General features: G+C 29.7%; 1 protein-coding gene across 1 annotated transcript in view; it reads right to left on the reverse strand.

The window, feature by feature from the left end:
- Sycp2 (synaptonemal complex protein 2) overlaps positions 1-12,787 on the reverse strand; it is a 77,982-nt gene extending 65,195 nt beyond the window's left edge. Inside the window, 12 exon segments of the mRNA XM_058575408.1 lie at positions 3,142-3,237; positions 3,804-3,849; positions 5,054-5,106; positions 5,192-5,334; positions 6,169-6,203; positions 6,463-6,548; positions 7,145-7,230; positions 9,173-9,197; positions 9,484-9,586; positions 10,359-10,489; positions 11,230-11,373; positions 12,536-12,787. Of these exon segments, the coding sequence (XP_058431391.1) occupies positions 3,142-3,237; positions 3,804-3,849; positions 5,054-5,106; positions 5,192-5,334; positions 6,169-6,203; positions 6,463-6,548; positions 7,145-7,230; positions 9,173-9,197; positions 9,484-9,586; positions 10,359-10,489; positions 11,230-11,373; positions 12,536-12,559 (972 nt within the window). The 5' untranslated portion in view covers positions 12,560-12,787.
- Positions 12,788-16,978: the final 4,191 nt, after the last annotated feature.

The following is a 16,978-nucleotide window of genomic DNA, read 5'->3' on the forward strand; positions in this document are numbered from 1 at the left end:
AAATTCCTCCAAATCCTCAATCTCTTCATTAACTCTCTTCACTTCTTTGCCTTAGTTGAAACTGGTCATCCCTGAATGGCATCACTTCCTTTCTAGCCTTCTTCAATTAGGGAACTAATTCAGCCATACCTCAAAACTCCAGTGTCAGGAGGAAAGTATTGATATTCTCCTCTTTCTCCAAAGTTCTGTAAAACAAACCTTGCTATTTTGAGACACATGATGAAACAGAGCCCCTTTAAAATTAAAAGTGACTTCCTGGAAGCTGTTTTTCTGTGTCTGGGATTTCCTCCTACAGAGAAAGAGGCTGAGGAGCCACCTACTAGCCAGGAAGACACCAGGGAAACCGACTTATTCTCACTAGCATAGGCTAGCTAATCTACAAAGTATATCTCCTGCCTTTGGTCCCTCAGTACCTCCTCTTTCATAAAAGCCGAGTCCCTTAAGATGGACATTTGAGACAGAAAGGTTTTAGTGCAGCCTTGGTAGAATCTTCATTTCTGGCTAACAATGGCAGCCCTCACTCTATAGCTACTGATTATTACCATCTACCAACTTGAGAGCAACTCTTACCCATATGTTGAGATACCCGTTCACTGCTTCATTTATAAAAAAAAATTATAGGAATTTAAAACTAGATTTTTTAAGAAGTAAAAATCATAGTATTACAAGCCTGAACTATGCCTTTACCCAGCTTCAACAGTTTTTAATATTTTGTGGTAACTTATTCCATCATCACCTCTGAATCTGTTTTATGTGCTTTCCTCTTGACCTCATATTCTTCTTACATCTCCTGCTCGAATATCTGCCTTACATCATCACCTTTAAAAATCTCTAATACTTAAGATAAAGAACCTAAAAAATAAAAATAGAAAAACTCTTCCCTTAAATTCACATTATTCTACCTACTACTATGCTCTCTTTCCCTTAATTTGATGTTGGGACTTCTCAACAAAAATTCCAATTTTCCAGGAATGCCTAAACTCTCGTCACTTAGGTGAAACTTCTCTTTCGTGAGTCACTAGTTTTTATTTTACTTAACCTTACAGGAGTATTTCATGGTATTGATCATTTTCTCTTATAAAAATTCCTTTCTTAGTCTTCCACAACACCACACCCTTTTAATTTGTTCTCTTTGGGCTGATTCTTCTATCTTGTAAAAATGCATTTTTCACAATTCTTCCATACAGACACTCATAAATCCTATGGTTTTATTTGTTATCTATATAAAGACAGCTTCTATAACTCTACTTAGTGATCACTGCTTGCACCTGAGCTTGGGACCAAAATATTCTACTGCCTACCAGATCTATCCAAGTGTCTCCAAATCAACACATTCAAAATTGAACTCCCCATTCTTGCCCTACAAAACTTACCCTCCTGTGACAGTATCTCCATCTAGTTAACCAAGTTTTATTAAACATTCTCATTATAAAACAAATCACTAAGTTTGTCAATTCTACCTCCCCTTCAGTTTTTCTACAATCCATCCATTCTCACCGTCACCTCCCAAAACCATGCCATTAGGACTTTTCACCTGGATTATTTCAAAAGCCCCCAAACTGCCTCTGATATTGGCCCTTAAACATACATTCTCCCCATAGGGATATCTTATACATGAATGCATAGTACATATCTAATACATAGTTAAGTTCTTAATAATATTTAATTAATTAATGTTACCTCTTACTTAAAATCATTCTTTGGCTCCACACTATTTTTCCTAACCCTCCATGCATTATATACACTAAATTATATATCATACAGTTCTTTCACTATTTATTTACTTATTTGCTCTGGCAGTCAACATGAGCCCTTGAATGGCTATGAACAAGAAAAAGCAGGTCCCTGATATCTCATGAATATTACATCCTATGGAGGAAAGTGGACAACAAACCACAAATAAACAAAATGATTTTAAATAGTAACATACTACTACTATAAAAATTCAGAAGTGAGAGGATTCAAAATATATTTGAGAGAAGAATCCCTAGCATCTTGATCAGTGTCTAAAACATAATTTATAAATGCATAGTACTTTCTCTATCATATATGATACTATAGTATGATACTATAGTATGGTCTGAATCTCATTAGACCAGGCTGAATGGAGGGAAGAATTAAATTAATAAAATTCTCTTTTCCAAAATGAAATTTCAGTTTCTGAAAGAAAATTCAGTTAAATACTCCCCAAAACACACTAATGAAAACTATCACTGTCCTTGAGAAGTAGAGCTAATCAATGGAATTCGATTTTAATTAAGAATTCTAAGAAGGTGCTCTAAAATTCAAAAAAAGTGAAAATATACGGAAATTCTAAGGTATTTGGCTAATGTTTGCTTACAGTTTACCTGGAACAAAAAGCAGGATTCTATCAAGAAACAGACTAAAAGCTTTAATATAATATCACCAGCCACAACCAGATTAATGTCAATCAAGTCTCAATCAGAATTTGGTAATGAGACCACACAATTCCAGATAAAGTATGCTAGTGTACCAAATATTAGGTGAAATCTGTTAAGAAACAATGGCTCAAGGATTATCTTCAGGTCAAAAGATCAGTAGAAAACACACCACCTGTCTAGAAGGTTTAAGCAAATTCACTTTCAAATGCTACCCTATCAATTTCTCACTGTTTCAAATAGAACATTTTATGAATGAATAAGACTGTTTTTATTGCCATCTGTTAAAGTTAATTTTAACAGAATGCCTCTGTATTTGAGTAGTTACTGTCTTTTTCTTTTTTAATAATGTTGTGCTGGGGATTGAACACAAATTAAGCACACACTCTGCCACTGAGTTATACTCCCTGGCCCCTCTGCTGTCTCTTCCAGAGTCAACTGACTTTATTCATGTGAATGTACAATTTTGCATTAACATAATTTATTTCTGAAAGGTGTATGTTAAATTCAGTATTAAAATTAAGGATTAATTTTCCTGTTACAATAAAACATCAGAAAAAAATTCATTTCTAATAAGCTTGGTAGGTTACTATGTTACTCAAAACTACAAGGGCTAACACTGAAATATATTAAAGGAATAGCCAGAAAAATAGAAATTCTTAAAGTAGATTCTTAAAAGTACATATAAAAATTTTTATACATACATATAAATACAGAACAATACAAGAGAAATAAAGCTTACATCATTATCTCCAGCAATGTAAAATGATAGAGTCTGGCTCCCAAGATTAAAATCAATCCAAAATTCCTCAAGTTTTTCATCTGATGGTATCTGCAGCTAATAAAATGAACATAAAACTAGTATATACTATATTTATAAAATAACAACATAAAATTATTATATTATATCCATGGTTGAATTTTTATCTTAATTGGCTTTTTAACTAATTGAATCCAGCAACACTATATTCCATAAAAAAGAAAAAGTGTTCTCTGAATTCTTTCTGAAGGAAAAAAGAAGAGTATAGTTTGAAGGGGAAATAAGAGAACAGAACAGCGAGTATAACACTTAGATAAATTTATAAAGAATCAAAGAAAATCCTAGTTCAATATTTTATACAGAAATTAACCTGCTTCAGGAAGTTACAAATACTCAAGTACTAACAGAGGTTGAAAATATTAGTTTGAATATATTTGTGAATGATAAATAATGGGCTTGATTAAGGAAACAGGAGAAAATGTGTAGAGTTACAGCTACACATGCGCTGTATTTTCACAGAATTTTTCCTGGTGTCACTGTCATATAAAATACTAAACCAGCTTATTAATTTCTTGTATCAAATCCCGTAATTTATTTGACTTTCCAAAATTAATCTAACAACATGTTTTAAATTTCAAATTTACCTCATATTTATCAAGAAATGCTGATAAACAAGGAAATGTAAAAACCCTGAAATAGAAAGTGGTTTAAAAAGTTAATAAACCTTCACAGCTTAATCTTCTCCAGTCATAGACTCATGCCTAGAATCAAAGGGAAATCAGTCAGTGGTCATTACATTTTAAATGAAATCCTGTCTATCACCTTATAATACCAGTATTTAATGGAAATTTGTTTGGGTAAAGAAAAGCATATTACTTTGAGGATACTACTCAATCTACTAGTTTCATAAAGTAACTATATCAAATATTTTGTGTTTACTATCAAATATGAGCATAAATTCCTAAGTTTGCTTACACTACACTAATACAACAAAAGTTCCATAGTAAAAGTTAAGTAAATAATTCTGATAGTAAAAAAATAACTTCTTACAGTTTTCTTTCATGGTCAAATACTATTTTATACACTTAACATATTATACCACTTAATATTCACAACAAACACAAGATAGGTATATCAGCATTCTTATAGCTAAGGTAAACTGAGGGAGTACAGTTAAATAATTTGTGTGTGGAGGGGTATGTGATGTGTGTATACATATTCATACATATATGTATACACACACACACACACACACAAAGGAAGGTATGAACTTACAATTTAAATCCAAGTTATATGACTTCTTGCATTTAACCCTCTCTGTATTTTTCATTTCCTTAGTAAGTAAATACAAACTAATTCATCCACGACATCAATTAAGAAATCAGGCATTACAAATACTATTGTTTTATCATTATAAAAATTATAAAAATTTATTATGTATTTTCTCATGCTCATGCCTGTGATTAAACAATATGTCAATTATAAAGTAATGAGATGATGTCTTTGCTTCATACTTTCATGCTAGTATGTAGATGAAGGAGGCAGTTTAAGAAATTAGATTTCTATTATTCCTCAAACACTAAGTAATAATGACTATGCAAATCTGAAAAACTGTATGAAATTTGGAGGCACAAAATGATTAATATGAATTAAATAGGAATGCACTTTTTCTTCACAAAGTAGAAAGCTAAACAGGGTCAGCAAAGGATTATTTCAGATTACTGGTGTAGTAATTAACTAAATGATGTTACATAAAATATTGTTTTAAATTAAATACCCAAGTTCACTACATACTCAAATATAAAAGAACAAATAAAGTTATATTAATAAAGGTTTAACACTAGATGTTCCCTCTTGAGCTCTATTTATCAGTAAATGGTTGCTTTGAGTTTACCTTCTCTTATCTCCAAGCATGCCATTTACAAGGTTGAGAAATATCCTGCAATCCTAATTTTAAAAAGAGAAAGACTTTTTAAAAAATCATAATCAAACAAAAACATTTGCTTATTTCTATTTCTTTTATTCCACTTACTGTTTCAAATTCAGAGTCTTTAATTCCTTTAAATGCATTAGCAATAAAATCCATTGAAAACCACTGACATGCCAGTTCTTGTCTTTGTTTTTCTGTGGTCATTCTACATAAAGCTTCCACAATGCCCACCTGCAAGTCATAATCTAGAAAAAAAATGTAAATTAATGTATGATTTGAAATTACAATAATTAATTTATAAAACTACATACATTTTCAAAGGCTTTAGAAACAGAAAGAGAAATATGAAAATGCTGGTATAGTTTATTCATCTTTTGCTACTTTCCTTGTTTGGGTTATATACATTTTATCATTATAATAATTAAACAGCCCAATTTTTTAAAAAACAAGATTACTGATAGAAGAGTAAAATTTTAAAAAGTATTTAGAAGAAACATCTAAATATTCAGACTCTGCTGTTTCACTATTTTTACTAGAGTTGTAAACTGCAGAACAGTAGTATATGAATCACATACATTAGTATATGAATCACAGAATTTTATTTTCCTTTTCTTCGACATAATGTTTATAATTAACCCATGGTACTTTAAACCTTGTTTTACTCTATGTAAATCAGTAAATAACTACATCAAAATTTGCTCGTAGGAAACTTTGGAAATAAAATTTAGATTCTTTTATTAAAGATACTGTTTAAAAAAGTTTATTTATCCCAGGAATATTAGACCTTCTAATTTCACAAAATACCATTTGAGGAATTGTTTATCATAAGTAATACAAAACTATTAGAAAACAACTATTATTCATAAATTACCATTAGGCATAAATTATATTTATCTAATGACAAATTATCTGTGTCCCAAAGACACTTTTGAATTTGTTTATACTAAAGTAATTTAAAATGCATGATTGTATATAGTTTATAATTCCTTCATATATCACATTATGCTAATATTTTATTAAATATATTAAATAGTATTTATAAATTTGAAATTATTTCAAATCTTAAAAGATATACTTGCCTCCAGCATCTAAAATTCTTTCACCCATACTACTCCTGTAAATTAAAATAATAGGTTATATACTGAACTAGTATTAATTAAATAGAAAGCCCACATGTTTTGGGAGATTCAGTAAAATTTATAATTGGCTAGTATAAATGACTTTTGCAGAAAATTCATGCATATATTAAACCTACAAAGTTTGTATATTTCAATTATTTAATGCAAGCTCATGGTTGCCTTATTGCCTTATAAAACATTCTTTAAATTCTTGACTTCAACAACTAATAAAAGCAATATAGTACAAATTATTACATGAGTGTTAACATTTCTTGGTTAGAAAGTATTTTCCTTGCATCTTGAGGCATTTTGTCAAGCATGGCATTCATTTTTTTTAAGGTCTAGAAAAGAAAAAAAAAGAATTAACTTTATACTCAGTAAAACATTAACTATTTATATAAACAGGCACATAAACTCAGAAGTTTTTTATCTTAATCACTGTATTTTATACAGGGAATGGAACAGGATAAAAGAAAGAATATATGAAAAATTAAATACAAAAATGACAAAATCATAGATATTAAAAATAGAATATAACATGACTCCTGTACTTAAAGCATTTATACCCTTTGAAAAATGGCAATTATTCTATTGTAAGTTCTATGGAAACAAAAAAAATTACCTTATTAATTTTGTTCTTATGGTATATGTATGTAAACAGACACAAATATAAGTTATTTTGGCATTCATATATTTAATGATGCCAATATCTTGATAACATAATTTATTTTAGCATGACTATACATATATATAAATCCATATGGTTATGAATTTTTTACATTTAGGAAATATACTAGGCAATGGATTGAGTCAATATAAATACACTCTGAAAGTTAATTTAGTTTAAAATGAATTAAATCTTTAATTTGATGAATTAGTGTAAGATTTCTTTACTTGGAAATTCTTAGGATTAAAAGATAATCAAATGCGACTTTACCTCCTGCTGAATACAAATATTCACTCTTGAGTCAATAACCAGGGCACAAATTCGAGGTACGAAACTTTCTACTACTTGCTGTTTACCTGAATAAAAGTGTTAAATTGTTAATAAATGTTAATTGTAAATCCTTTAAAAAGGTAGTTTTTTTTCTTACATCAATTAGTGGGAAGGATGTATTATTGCAATTCTGAAGAAGGGCATCAAGAAGCATGAAATAAGCCCATATCCAACTTCTCATTTCAGGAATTTGCAATGCTGTATTTCATAATGTAAATTTTAAAAATAACTACAGAAATACTGCAACAGAAAATGGATAACTTTCCAAAGTAACTAGAAGATAAAATATACTGAGATAAAAAGATATGACAATTTACTTTCAAAAATCAATTATATAATTGCTGATGCTTTAGGGCTTTTTCCTCCCCTAAAAAAGTAAGAATTTAGATGAGGTTGTTATGTTAATTGTAAGAAAATCAAATCAATGAAAAGGCAGTGTTAATTATTATTTAAATAGACCACAATTAATTTAAAACTTTTTGGCTTTGAAGATAACAAATAGCTGTATTTATAAATTATTGACCAGACTCAACTGGCATCCTGGGGAAGTCTTACTCAACCAATAAAAATACAGAGATAAAATAACTTTGATCTGACTGCTTATCACAAGACACTTGCTAGTCACAAGTGAAAGGGCATGTTCTGCATTCTCTTGATTCTATCAGATCAAGGGTTGGCAAATTATGGCACACCAACTAAGTCCAACCCACTGTTTTTGTATGGCTATATTTACATATAAGCAGGTACCTACAGACGACATATGAATGTCATGTTTTATTGAACCAGTGCCAAAGGTGAGCTTCATTCATTCTCTTGTCTTAGTCAGCCATTGTCAGTTATGTGAATTTTTGTTAGAAATAGTAACCAAGTATGCTACTTGCCCTACAACACAGCAGTCCATGGCTTAATAGTGGCAAAGCTTTATTGTGACTCTTGAGACTCAGGACCAAGACTAAACTTTTTCTGAATAAGAATTATCTTTACTATTACTGAATACTGAACATCTCTTGATAACTAGCTTTGATTGTAGAGTTGAAAATGCTGCTTAATGAATTGAGCCCTAAATTATAAGACAAATAGTGCTCATGATGAATTTACACTGCAATAAAGTTGTTTTAATGATAACTAAAGTTGTCAGTGGCAAGTAATACCAAGCTACCTTATACATTTCCTAAACTATTAGAAGTTATGACAAAAAGCAACATCTCCATTCCCACACAAATTTATAGGGCATATTTTTTTTCCACACTGTAACTATGGGTCCACCCGTGTTTTTGGACCTTAATATGAATTCAAAGGAAATTTCCCTATTTCAAAGTCCTTTTAATAGGTGCAACTCAGGTGCTTCCCAATAGCCTTCAATTGGAAGTGATTATCTATAATGCAATGACATTTTAAAAGGCAAATATTTTAAAAATAACCTAACAGAATTCTATTAATGAGTTCTAAGTAATGAACATGTTCAATTGAGATCATGCTTATGAACTTATATATTCTGCTTGAAAAGACATTTTTCTAATTTGACATACATAAATTTCCTGAAGGTAAACATTAGCAAATGAATATATGTAGGTAAACATTAGCAAATGAATATATGTAATCAATTTTGAAAATAGGGCACACTAACTTTAAACAACAGTGAAATGTTACCCCCTCAAAAAAAGAATGCTATCCTTCTCATTAGTAGATCTACATACTACAAAAATTCAATTATTTTATTCTCAATTATATTAATAAAACATTTGCAGACATTTGCTTTCTTTGTTATTATATAAGTATCTACATAATATTCTCATTTTTTTCTCTTGGCCTACAACATCCAAAGTTTTATTATCTTTTTGATTCCTTATAGATAAAAAGTTTCTAACATTAGGACATATTACATGAATTGCAAAATTATACTAAAACTTGCAAAATTATACTAAAACTAACAGTAAGTCATTGTTGCAGCAGAAATGTTTATTTTACCTTCATCATTGATGTCATGTATGACCTAAAAAAAAGTGAATAATATTTAATGTATAATTTATTATCTTCTAATATAAATCATTAAAAATGGTATTAAAATGGCAATTTATATTTTAATTCATAGCATAATTAAAAATTTTAGTAATGAACCACTGAATCAGATAAACCAATAGAAATATTTTTTGCAATCTAAACAGACTAATCCAACCAAATCATTAATCAATCTGTTATTGACTCTTGAATAGAGAACACAAATGATTTTCTAAATAAACACATGCTTTATAACATCAGTTAATCAATGTGATTTTTACCATCAAAAGATCAAATAAGTCTTCTATCATATTTATAACAGCTTCATCTTTTGAATTTCCTCGACTGAGAATAATCTCTCTGGATTTTTCAAACCAGGTAACCATGTAGAAAAAAAACAGGAATTATACATATTAGTTCACTTGAATTCCATTTTAATAAGTTTGAAAATGTATTTTTATTTGTATAGATAGTAAAACTAGGCAAAAAGAGACATTAAAAATAAAAATTTCAGTACTGTATCAAAATAAGTTCATGCTTCTAAACATCTTCTTCATTTTTGTTTTTTGGTTAACTCACTATAAGATGGGAATGGATGAATCTAATCTAAGTCTAGGTAGAAGATCTTTATTTCCCCCTTCAAATTCCTAGTGCAGGTACATTTGTTAGAGTATATAAAAATAAATTATCATTGCAATGTAGATTATTTTGGTATCATTACTATATGAAAAGTTTCAGCACTATTTTACTTTAGTCAATTAATTTAGATACTTGAGTACATACTACTTTCCAGGCACCGTCCAAGATACTGGTTATACAGTAATTGATATAAAGACAATAATATCCTAAATATTGGCATAGGAGATGGTCAGTAAACAATATAAAAACAAAAATGAAGTTAGTGACTAAGAACAGTTAAATAAAAAATAAAGGTCAAAGGGAGACCACAGACCTTAAATTCACGATTATCAAGGAGCTTTCCTACAATCTCCTTGTGATCTTTACTTTTGTAGCATATACCACAAGGTTTAAAAATATTTATTTTCAAAATTTTGCAGAAATCTCCCAAATTTATTTTTTGACAGTTGGGACCATTTTAATAAAAAGTACATCTTTTATATTTCCCTTACATGCATATTTTACATATTCTATACTTATCTTTTGAATTAGTCCTTGTTTTATCATGGTTTGAAGCCCAGCTTGTCCCAATATGCTGATATTTTTGCCACATCTTCCAATAGAAACCAAAATGGTTGAGGCAGTTTGGATATTCTTTTTATTAAGTTCCTGAAATGAAAAGTATACATTTAAACTTCTATAAAAACAAAATAGTATAGAATAGGAATTGTGCCAGGAGCATTATACTTATAGCTCTAATCCTCACAAATGCTGAAAGATAACCATTACCATCATCTTTATTTCTGAAAGCACCAAGCACTGTGTCACATTAAAAACGCACTGATCAGGGCTGGGGTTGTAGCTCAGTGGTAAAGCATTTGCCCTGCATGTCTGAGGCACTGGGTTCAATTCTCAGCACTGAATAAATAAAATAAAGGTGTATACACAACTAAAAAATAAATAAAAGCATGCTGATAAGTTTATTAAAAAATATCAAGTTAACTAAAACTAAAAACAGGTAAACAGTATTTTTTTACCCCCCATGATTATGCTGGACACAATAAAAATTTGATGAAAAAATTGAAGTTAACGTTAAAACGTTATTATTAAAATAATACTTTTACACAAGATACAAAAAACCCAGCATATCTGACTACTAAGTTCTTAGTGGGACTTAAATAGTAAAGAAAACTACATAATATTTAACTGCATAATATTTAATAATGGTAAGAGTTCAATGTGTTAAAACTCCTCAAATGAAAAATAAAAAAGCATATGGTAAAATAAACATTTATCTATATAATTGCAAGCAATCTTTCCCAAGCCTCTTCATTTTTTTCTAATGGTGTACTTCCTAGAAAATAAAAATCTAACAATTTTAACAACTTTAAGCAAAAATTAATATTTACCCTGCATATAAGGTCATCCAACTTGTGGAAAAACTGTTTACTGCATTTAATCTTCACATCTTCACATATATCAATTTGTAAAAGTGTTTTCAAAGGTTTGAAATCATTTTTTCTTAAAGCATCATCAATGCACTTTTCCAACTGCTAGAGAAATACAGTTAATGGCACATATATTAAATCAAAACCAAAATAGTTCCCTTATGCATTCTAGTAATTTGAGAATTATTTTCACACAAAACCTCTCAAACAAACTAATAATTCAATTTTTAAAAAACCTACCCACTATTAAATCTGAAGTAACTGAGAGATTAACTTTATCTGTTAACAAAATTCTAGGTAAGAAAAATATTTCACAAATATGGCCAAATTAATCTTTTATTGTTAGAGTCACCATTATTATACTGGACACAATGAAAACTTGATGAAAAAAGTGAAATCAACTTTTTAATAATATTTTAATAGCACAGATAAAATTAGCATATCTGACTACCAAGTTCTTAGTGTGATTTAAATAGTAAAGAAAACTGCATAAAGATAGGCAAAAACACCTTTTAAAAACTATACCAATCAATATAATTTAAATAGTACTCTTATGTAATATTTATAACGTTTACAAAACTTGCCTTCCCTGCTATTTAGTACAATTTCAGTAATGAGTTTTCATAATTCAAGCTGACCACTAAGCACACTTGATGTTGAATCATATACAATTTAAATAGATTTTATTAAAACTTAAACTACAAGTTTAAAAAGTTGATATAAAAATATCCAGGCATACTACTATGACTTAAAATAGTGTGTAAGTAAAAGGTATATGTATAAAGAATCATTATCTTTAATATCCTGCATTTTAATATGATTTTGAAAACATATCTATTAAATGAATGAAAGGAAATATTTATGTAAATTGATCTACTCTAACCATTTCATAAAAACATGGAAGCTTAGTTACTGCTAAAGATTATAGCACTCAAACTGGGTGTAGCATCTTGCACGTTATAATCCCAGTGGCTTGGGAGGCTAAGGCAGGAGAATTTCAAGTTCCAGACCAGCTTTAGCAACTTGGTGAGGCCCTGTCTCAAAATGAAAAAAGAAAAAAAATGGCTGTGGCTGTGGCTCAGTGGCTGAGAGCCCCAAGTTGTTCAATTCCTAGTTTGGGCGGGTGGGGGTAGTGAGAGACATGGAGGGAGGGAGAGAGAAAGAGAGAATGAAGATTGACTGAGATTATAGTACTGAATATGTACAATTACATGAAAAATGATTTTAGGAATTAAAAGACTTCCTTCTGTTCTCCAGGACTACATACCTGAAGATCTGGTCGTATTGGCATTTTTGTCTTTGTTTAAAAACAGCAGGAGAAAGCAAATACCTATAAAAGAAAATATTTTCTGTGCCTTATAATCTGTTTCATGTGTTTATAGTTTAATAATCTTAACATGCATAAATGAGTATCGCTACTTATAGCAAAGGCAATAAATATAGTTTACATTCCTCACTAGATATTTTTTATACATGCTACTTGTACCAAAGGCAGTAAATACAGTTTAAGTTCCTCAGTGGATATTTTCATATTTATCAAATTATATATCTAGTCAAAAACATTTCTAGAGAAAAGTTCAAAGATCATTTACTCAAATCCTTTTTAAAAATAGATTATTTAAATTAATGTCAAAGAGTCCTGCCAAAAGGTCACAAAGCTAGTTAGTAAAAGAAACCTAGGTCTTCTTCACCAGTGATTCCTACTATATTGTTCTACATTGGGGAATGAGAAGAAAAATATTCTTGTATTAATATTTGACTGAAATTTAGGCTAATAATAAATTATTCAGGAAGAAAGAATACGCAAATACATTAAGAACAAGACTGATTAGAACATACAAATATACAAGGAAGAGTGAGGAAAAGGTAACCCAAGTACATTTTATATGTGAAAGAGAATGTTCAGAAAAAAGAGAACCTTAGTTTCTGCCAAATGCCCAAATCAAAAGAGAGTATCACTTTCCCAAAGTAATGTGGATCCCTTAAGACATGGGATGCACATACAAATGACCACCAAAAATTAATGTTTAAGGGGATGCATTCCCCAGGTTCTAAAGTGAGATTCAATGCTCCTGAAAACATGACCAAAAATAGATGATGCTTCTTCAAACAATCCTATTTAGGGAGTTTTTAAAAAGGAGAAAGTCAAAGGTTACTTATTTTTCCTTCCCTGAGCACTATGGGATTAATGATGCTGGCAATGGAGAAGAAAACACAGATCACTGCTATAGTCATACTCAAAACCTAATATGATGTTTCATTTTGTAGAATGTGAGGAAGAATTTTGTCTACCTTTTACGGAAAAAGCAGCTGAAAATTAATGTGTGTCAGTGGTGTTTCTGAGAGTATTAGTGTATAATAACTTTCATTGATTATGCTCTTTTTATCATATAATTTTAATAATTATAGAAAATTTTTAAAATGATATATTGGTGTCTGTGTACCTAGCAAGAACATCTCAGCATGCTCTATACAATAAAAACTTCTTATCTAGAAAATAACCTAATCATATTTTCCCTTCAAAGGGGAATAGAAACAGAAAATAGCAGAGTTGTATGAAACACCACCTGCCAACTCAACAAAAGTATCTTAACATCTTCAATGGCATCTGGAGGTCGGCTCAGAAGAGAAAATAATAGCACCTTTTTTAGAAATTGTGACTAGAATAATTTTAATAACCTATATTGTGAAGAGCTTTGTATCAGAATCAGCAAAAAATCCAACACAGAGAGGCAATTAATTAAACCATGAGGACTATATAATTATGATTTCATAAAACAAGAGTAATTAGTTTACTTTTTTTGTGGACATAGCAGTAGAAAAATTGAAGGCCACAAAAGACACATGAGACATTGGAAAGGCATGGTTATAAAACCAAGCAAAAATCTCTTGTATTTCTAAATGAATTAAGATTAACTAAAGGGGGAAACTGATCCCTAGGGAAATAATTGCTTCATTTGCATAAGAAATTGGTTATAGTTATATTTTATAGAAGCACTTGAGTGGCAAAATTTCAAAAGCATTTAGATAGAAAGTGAAAATGGTAGGCAAAGTAAGGAATAATGAATTTTGGTATATGATAATCATTGTTTGAACAGTTAAACAAAATCAACCAGAAGGATATCTTCTTTTTAAAAAATATTTATTTTTTAGTTGTAGTTGGACACAATACCTTTATTTATTTTTATGTGGTGCTAGGAGAGCGCTCCACTGCTGAGCCACAATACCAGCCCTTAGGAGGATATCTTCTATAAAACAATTTTAAATGGCTTAAAATGTTGGCAAATAACATACAGTGAAATGCCATTCATGTGAAAAATAACTTTGCATTTATGATTATATCTATATATTCACATACACAATCTTGCTTCGTAGATAGAAAATATGAAAAATAGAGAAAAGTATACTCAAGTGTGGAGGTAAGAAATAAACATTGGAAGTACTGATTAATGAAGAATCACAAGGGAAGTAAAGGAAGCTAGAGAGCACTGAGCACCCACTGCCACTGTTACACAGATCCAAGAGCTTAGGGAGCAGCTCTTTTTCTTGATAAAGATCAGGTTGAGGAAATAACCCAGAATATTATAAAGAAATGATAAAATACATATTAGAAAAAGTTGAAAAATCAAAGAGAGATGCAGTTACTCCAATAGGTATACAGTAAGAGTTCTAGAAATTAACAAATCCAGAAAAATTAGGAAGGGAGTATCAGCTAATAGCCAAGAACTTTCAAGAACTAAATATCCAAGTTGAAAATGTCCACTAAGTCCCAAGAAGATCAATAAAAAGAACACCTAGACAAACTGTGATGACATTTATAAGAATAAATGAGAAAATCTTAAGTTATCAAAGCAAGCAGACAAAAGCTCGCAAAATAATCAACACAATACTTGGCTCTCTGATCATAATGCAGTAAATCAGAAATCAGATACAAAAGATACAAAGGTAGCTTCAAAGTATTAGATATTTGAAAACTAATATATATATATATATATATATATATATATACATATATATATATATATACATATATATATATATATACATATATATATATATATGAATAGTCCAGATATAAAAAGATAGAAATCACAAAAATATATTAGTGAATAAGCAAATGTCTTCATATGAAAACCTATAGGAAGCAACAATAGCAGTATAGACTTTTGAATTTATTAAAAAGTGAGAAATAGCTGAACTATTGAAAAGAAAAAGACCCGCAGAACTACCAGATGGTATTACCCAAACATTTTAAAATAACTGATTACTCATGTAAAGATTACAAAACAAGATTGATAATTTCAGCAGAGAATTGGAAACTGGGGTGAGAGATGAGTACAGTCACAGAAAATTTGAAAAAAGAACCAATAATTCTAAAAATAATAAGTCTATAATGAGATTAAGAACAAATAGATGGGTTTAATAGCAAATTAGTTGCTGATTAAGTGAAAATTAGTGAAATAAAGCTATATTATAAGAAATATTCAGAATGAAGTGCCAAGAGATTAAAATATTGGATTGGGATGTGGGACAAGAATATACAAGATATATGATAAAGTCATTATATGTAACCAGATTCCCAAGAGAGGAGATACAGAATAAGACACATTGAAAGGTAACAATTTGGGCTGGGGTTGTGGCTCAGTGAAAGAGCACTTTCCTACCATATGTGAGGCACTAGGTTTGATCCTCAGTACCATATAAAAATAAATAAATAAAATAAAGGTACTGTGTCCATCTACAACTAAAAAGGCATTTAAAAAAAGAAAGAAAGGTAACAATTTTCTGAAACCAACAGAAGATATCAAACTTACAGATTCAAAAAACTCTGGTAGAAAAAAGAAAAACTACACCCAAACATACTATAGAAAACTATTAAAATCAAAGGCAAAAATATTAAAAGAGAAAGAAGGCCAAAAAACCCTCTATGCAAATTAGAATTCTTTAGCCAGCAAAAAATATATCTAAAAATAATGAAAAATACATCTTAAGAGGAAAAAATAAGAAAAACTCAACTTATATAATGTTACCAGCAGACTCTCTAAATAAGATACTAAAATTTCAGAAGGAAATGATCCCATATATAAGATGGAAGACTATAGGAAGAATCAAAGAGTTAAAAAATTCTAAATATATATTAAGCATATAAAATAATGTTTCATAATGTTAAGTATGTATAAATTTAAAATACATAACAGCCTATGTGGTCATTATAGTAGAGATGAACTTAAAGCATTCCACACTGTAATTATTAATATATGTTGATAAAAATTAGAATATCATTTTTAACAGTGAGCAAATACATCAGTATTAAAGTAAGGCAAGGGGAGGTAATGTTTTTATTTTAATAAATCCAAAAGAACAGGAGGGAGAGAAGGAGCATGAGTGAGATCTCAACCCAGAACAGGAGGGACAAACAGAAAGCACAAAGTAAGATGGTACACTTAAAGTTAGTTATCAGTAATTACATTAATATATACAAGAAAATGAATTAAGAATGTGTCATCCTAAAATATGCTGTTCTTCAAAACCATTTTGAATTAAAGTCACTTAAATAAAAAGGAGGTCTAAGATCACTCTGGCCTCCATTCTGTTTTTCAAAAGCAGAAGATGAAATTACCATGTTAAAGATGCCCTTCCTATTACAAAGAAAGTAACATTCTTTCCATCAAGTACAGAAAAGTAAAGCCAAGAAAAATCTATACAAACA

Source organism: Marmota monax, unplaced genomic scaffold, assembly GCF_021218885.2.
Source record: "Marmota monax isolate L192 unplaced genomic scaffold, Marmota_monax_Labrador192_F-V1.1 WCK01_AAM20220418_F8-fsc00014, whole genome shotgun sequence".
Classification (NCBI taxonomy): domain Eukaryota; kingdom Metazoa; phylum Chordata; class Mammalia; order Rodentia; family Sciuridae; genus Marmota; species Marmota monax.